Below are 5,792 nucleotides of genomic sequence, written 5' to 3'. Positions count from 1 at the left end.
ATCCGCCATCTTGGATCATCAATCTTGAATTTTCAAAAAGTTTTTTTTTTCATGATAAAGACTAAAATACATTGTAAACATACTAAACACCTTCATTCAAACCTTTTTTGTAAAAAAGTAGCAGATACACAATAGCTTTATCGTATAGGTTCTAAATTATCTAAGAATGAGTTGTTTAATTGTAAAAGTCTGTCGAGGAGGTCTCTCCGTTTGCCTGTGAGGAAGGGACAAATCTTTCAAACGATATAAAAAATTTGCTTCTGAAAATGCACACGAAATAACGTTTCATAGGGTTTGAAATTCAAATGTCTGATCAACAATTTTATGACCCACCAAATCCGGTTTCTGCTAGGGTCGGTCGGGAAACCGGAAACACATGTTTAGGCCTAAGGCCACACCAATTTAATTTGTTGGTTCGCGGATTCACCTCCTCGTTTTTTTTTGATTTGCAAAAAAAAATTCTGGCTTTGAATCAACTAAAAAATGCTGATATTTTGCCCCCAACAGTTGAGGAAAGTCCTTTTCTTCCTATCTGTTACAGTTTTTTTTTCATCTATCAATGCAGTGGTTTTATTAAAAGTTCAAAATTCATTGCTTAGATATTTAAACCCAGACTTTTGTGTTGACTTCATAACTCCTATTATAGCATATGGGGCTATAATAAGACGCCTAGGCCTGTTTTTATTATTTTTTTCGTCCTGTCGCTTCATATTTTTGTGAAAAAATCCGAGAACCAACAAATTAAATTGGTGTGGCCTAAGCAAGCCTGAAACATGTTTTTTTTTAATAGTATCCATAGCAGGCGGGGCCAAGGACCTGTGTGTTGATGTTATGATCATAGACAATACGGTTGTCAGGACGTATTCACATCAACATTTGATATCCCCTCTAGGGAAAGGGGAACACCTCGCGGTCACGTCAAATCTCGCGTGAACAGCACGGATCCAAGGCACGCCGAGAAACAAGTTGTTGGGAACGTGAAAAACATCACAATGTAAGATTAGAATAAGTGCGCACCCTCTAGAGATAGAAAGGGGCTGCTATAGAAAACTATACCTGTGCACGAGAGATTATGTAAATATTGTACAATGAATGCAGTGGAAAATGATTGATACACATTTTGTTAGCCAGTGTCCTCACCATGAGACCGATAGAAACAAATTCTTCCAGACAGTTACCACAATTTCTCCATACTTTCAACATTTAGAAGATCACCAAAAGACTACGTTTCTACTAAGATCACAAAACCCACTCATTATGCAGAATGTGGGACTTTTCATTATCCACTGCCTTCAAAGAAGTCAAACCTCAAAATAGCTAGAGTAGTAGTAGAAGTAGAAGTTTTTCCAGGCAAGTAGTTGTCTGTCTACTATTATTGTATTGTACCGAATAGTGTCTTTGACTGTGAAAGCAATTAGCCTTCGGGCATGATTTTGCAAATAAAGATCTTATAACATCACTACTCCAGGAATGACCCCACGCAACTCACTACTGCCACCGCTCCGCGCTGTTCGGCTCAGAAGAGTTTTGTGTTTATCAAAGTGCACAAAGCAGGATCACATAACACCGCCTGCATCCTCCAGGTACGTCATGTGCTTTATGCATATATTATGTTAATGTTGATGTCATTTGCATAATGAGGACATGTTGAAATGAAATGTTTCAAAAGGATAGGAATTCCTCACGCAAAATATTTGAGTATAGAAAACCAGAATTAAACTTGAATAGCAAAGTTTTTTTATTACAACCATTTATTTTTTACGAGCCGACGTTTCGATGACCGTCTGTCATCTTCATCAGGGCAATTCTGACTGGTTTACGTCATGTGGATGCAGCTGATTGGTCCAATAAAACAAATTGACCAATCAGTGCAGGCTAATGTTTGCTCTGCGGGAATATGACGTGATGAAGTCTGAATGTGTTCCCTACGATAGATGTTGATTGGCTTCCCCTGAGTATGCATAGTAGTAGCAATACTTGAAATTTACATATTTGTTATATTTCACTCCCTATACCATGGGAAGGGAAATATATTGCTGCTATATTGCTGCCTGTGGATATTTTTCTCAGATTATACAGTACATTTCCAAAACCTACACAGACACCCAGAAGAATTCTGAAATCTCCAATTTCTTGTTATGTTTACCGAAGGAAAACCTATTGTTTTTGCTCAGTTTCCTCTTCCTCTTCTTCTCCAAACAGTGACATCTGACCTGGCCAATGACCTGATTTGTTGATGTCTGTCACCATGGTAACTGGTGTTGGGTTCCATGTAGTTGCAATTTTATATTAGGAGACCCCTGTCTTACCAGTAGACTGCTATCAATATATATATATGAATGTGTTTGAGAAAGAATGAACAGAGCAGACCATATGCTAAGGTAAATATTATGCATTTGCTTTGCAAATGTTACTTTTCTAGTTCTTTTTTGTTTCTCCTCTAGAGATTCGTTTGGACCAACAACCTGACTATCGTCCTACCACTGAGTCCCGACACGTCAGTGTTGAGAAGTCCGGATCTGGCGTACGCAAAACCCCCTTTCTACCCTCCATATGACGTCATGTTGCACCACTTACGCTACAACAGGCCCCAAATGTCCTACATCATGAAGAAAAACTCAAGTTTCGTCGCCATCTTGCGTTACCCACTCAGTCACTTGAAATCGGCCATTAACTATTTTCACCTGGACAAGCGTCTCGGACTGCGGAAGGAAAACCCAGTGAAGGATTACCTGAGCGATCCCAAGTATTTTCTCGGAAGCATGGCGTACAAGACAAGAAACTGGCAAGCTTTCATGATGGGGGTACCTCCGTGGTACGCTGGGAACGAGAAGATGGCGCAAGCTCGCATCCAAGGGCTTGGGAACGAGTTTGCTCACGTGATGATTTTGGAGCATTACGACGAATCTCTGCTCCTGCTCAAAAGGAAACTATGTTGGGAACTTCGGGACATCCTATACGACAAACAGGTTCGGAACTATCGCTCGTATTCCTACAAGAACGAAGAAATACCACAGAACCTACAAGAAAACCACCACCGTTCAAGCAACCTGGATTACATGTTGTACGACTATTTCAACAGAACTCTTTGGCGTGAAATCGCGGAAAGGGGCGACGATTTTCAGAACGAACTAGAACTTTTCAGACGGGTAAACTTTGAAGTGAATATCTACTGCAATCGCTCTGTGAATGAGAGTGATTACTTTGTTCAAGCGACAACCTGGAACGAAGAGTTTACGGTGGACGAGACGCTGTGCTCTGAACTGAAAAGGACCAGGGTAGACTGGGACAGAAGCTTCTTCAAAAGGCAGGGGAAAGTACCACAGAAATGGACTAGGGGCACCAACGTCAGTTTCATCAAGGATTTTGTCAAACGTGCAGCACAACGAAGACGACGTCCTCAAATGGGCCAAGCGAAGGTTCTGAAAGTTTAATCATTTGTGGTTCATCTATAATGAGAGTGGCGTGGAAAAATTGGAACGCAAACAATACTGATATTATAGTGCTAAGATAATTTTTTATAGGACAATAATCGTTAACGTTCTACAACATGTAATCACAAGAGGTGGTGGAGACACAGTGCCACTGAAGTTTATTTATGTTTACCGAAGGAAAGCATACTGTTTTCCTCAGTTTCTTCCTCTTCTTCTCCAAACAGTGACCTCTGACCAATGACATGATTTGTTGATGTCTGTCACCATGGTGACTGGTGTTGGGTTACATAACGTTGCAATTTCATGGTCTGCTCTGCTCCTGTCACAATATACTAGTAGTACATGTATGTGAATGTATTTTGAGTAAGAATTAACAGAGCAGACCATGTCCGAAGGTAAACACACCAACACACCTCATTTTCACCTGAGCGATGTGAGAAAAGTCGTGTACGAAAGAAACGTCGTAAGAAAGAAAAGTCGTGTAAAGGGCCTTTCCCAAGGGCAACAGATCGGTGGCATGTCGGGACTCGAACCCGGGCACCAGATCGGTGGCATGTCGGGACTCGAACTCGGGACCTCTTGGTTCCGAGTCGAGCACTCTGCCGTTACGCCACGCTAAGATACTGTAATTGATGTGGTGGTGGTACCATTTTTGGAAACTGATTAGTATTCTGTTATGTTTCTTGAACGTTTATTTTAAGGATAAGAAAATTCAGTTGATACGAAATAACGAAGCCGCGTCCATTGGAAAAATTTATTTGTAATGGATATTTAATTGAATGTGTTTAATATGTTTTATCGTACTTGATCAATGCAGTTCCATTGTATGCGTTCCACAAATGGAGATTGTTGATAAATAAACAGATTGTTTACAGAGCAAAGGTTCTCTCCCCTGTACCTTTCCCCTCAGGGCAAAGTTTGACTTTCTCTCTCCCGCTGAGGTCAGGAACAATGGCGACTCTCGAAAGGACTGGTCTTCTCTTTGTCGCCACATTCGCCGGTTTGCTGTAAGTTTTAATAATCGGGCTCGGTCACACACGTCGTAAGATCGTCGTGCGACAGCAAACTGACTCGGAGGTCACTCTTGAAACAGCCGTCCATGTGTCTTGCAAAAGTCTTGTTACGAAAGATCCTTCTTTTGAAAATTCTGCGGCATCAAAATCGTACGAAGGCCAGCGGCGGATGTGACCAAACCTGTATCATTCCTTCATATTTCCACCAAGCCAAGCTTTGGTCACAACCTTTTGTCTTTCCCATTTTTATATCACTGTTCGAGACTGTTCACAACGTATAACATGCAGAAATGTTCTAATATTGCAAAATTCTGAGCAGTCTATTTTTTTCGACAAGAGTACTTTAAGATGAATGGACCACAACATATGGAGGGCTTTCTTAAGGCTACATAGTCTATAGATAAAATATTGTTATTGATTATTCTAAAATAATCGTTGAAGAAACCTGGTGCACGGTACAAAGGTTTTCTGCAATGCGTCATGATGACCTTTGAACTTTGTTTCAGCTATTGTGTGCATGGCCAGCTCGAAGCAAGGACTCTCTTCAGGTAATACAGTATTATGGCAAATCAATTTAACAGTTCAACCAACGGGAGAATAGCAATTAGCGGTTCAACCAATGAGAGAATGGCAATATATTCGCGTTCGGCCAATGAGAGGATGGCCGCATGCATGTCCGTCAAATGATTTTTAAATTCAACGTTATGTTTTTATTTTGCATTTCTGCGTTGAGGTAGGCGGGGATTTGGGATTGTTTGTCTAATCGCACATAGTAAAAACGTAAACAGTAAATAAATCAGTAAACTACCTATATTTTTTTCAGTGATGGGCCCGATTTTACTCTTTTTTTAGGCAGTGAAGCATCATATTATCCACGTTTTAGAAGTAAATGTAATATAATTGGATGATTTTATCAGAAAGACCATGGGAGAAATTTGACAACTTAGGATGACTGCTTCACCTCGTTACCTTTCTTTAAGTCAATGGAAGCATGAACACAACCGACGGTACAAAACGGTTGAAGAAGAGACGGCGAGGTTTGCTACGTTCCAAGAAAACCTCCTCAAGATCGACAAACTGAACGCTGAATACAGGTAAAACCAACGTAGTGTGTGTAAATACTTGATCGATGTTCCGACTGTCCATCACAATTAGCTATTCAACCAATGATAGCGTATCAATCAAAGGTTTGGCCAATGAGAGAATGGCTGTAAATAGTTAAATTATTCATCTCACGACGTTTGCGGGTTCCAAATACTTTAGGAATGGAACGTATGATGTTTTCTCTGTTTAGCAGTAACAGTTTTATAGGAAAGAATATACATATGGAAGTGGGCTAACCCTT

The 5,792-nt window shown here is 40.4% G+C and overlaps 2 protein-coding genes across 5 annotated transcripts in view; both read left to right on the top strand.

Annotated features, from left to right (window-relative positions):
• LOC109483200 (galactose-3-O-sulfotransferase 2-like) overlaps positions 1 to 3,434 on the top strand; it is a 5,048-nt gene extending 1,614 nt beyond the window's left edge. The window contains exons 2-4 of the mRNA XM_019786181.1: positions 893 to 994; positions 1,469 to 1,583; positions 2,445 to 3,434. Of these exons, the coding sequence (XP_019641740.1) occupies positions 893 to 994; positions 1,469 to 1,583; positions 2,445 to 3,434 (1,207 nt within the window). The remainder of the gene's footprint in view (positions 1 to 892; positions 995 to 1,468; positions 1,584 to 2,444) is intronic.
• Positions 3,435 to 4,344: 910 nt separating this feature from the next.
• Positions 4,345 to 5,792, top strand: part of LOC109483273 (cysteine proteinase 1-like) — a 17,995-nt gene continuing 16,547 nt past the window's right edge. For all 4 annotated transcript variants that reach the window (XM_019786269.1, XM_019786268.1, XM_019786267.1 and 1 more), the window contains exons 1-3: positions 4,345 to 4,441; positions 4,954 to 4,995; positions 5,428 to 5,541. In XM_019786269.1, coding sequence (XP_019641828.1) covers positions 4,386 to 4,441; positions 4,954 to 4,995; positions 5,428 to 5,541 — 212 coding nt within the window. In that variant the 5' untranslated portion in view covers positions 4,345 to 4,385. The remainder of the gene's footprint in view (positions 4,442 to 4,953; positions 4,996 to 5,427; positions 5,542 to 5,792) is intronic.

Source organism: Branchiostoma belcheri, unplaced genomic scaffold, assembly GCF_001625305.1.
Source record: "Branchiostoma belcheri isolate BF01 breed outbred unplaced genomic scaffold, Haploidv18h27 scaffold63, whole genome shotgun sequence".
Lineage (NCBI taxonomy): Eukaryota > Metazoa > Chordata > Leptocardii > Amphioxiformes > Branchiostomatidae > Branchiostoma > Branchiostoma belcheri.
The sequence above is the reverse complement of the archived record's forward strand: the minus strand, read 5'-3'. Positions and strand labels throughout refer to the sequence as shown.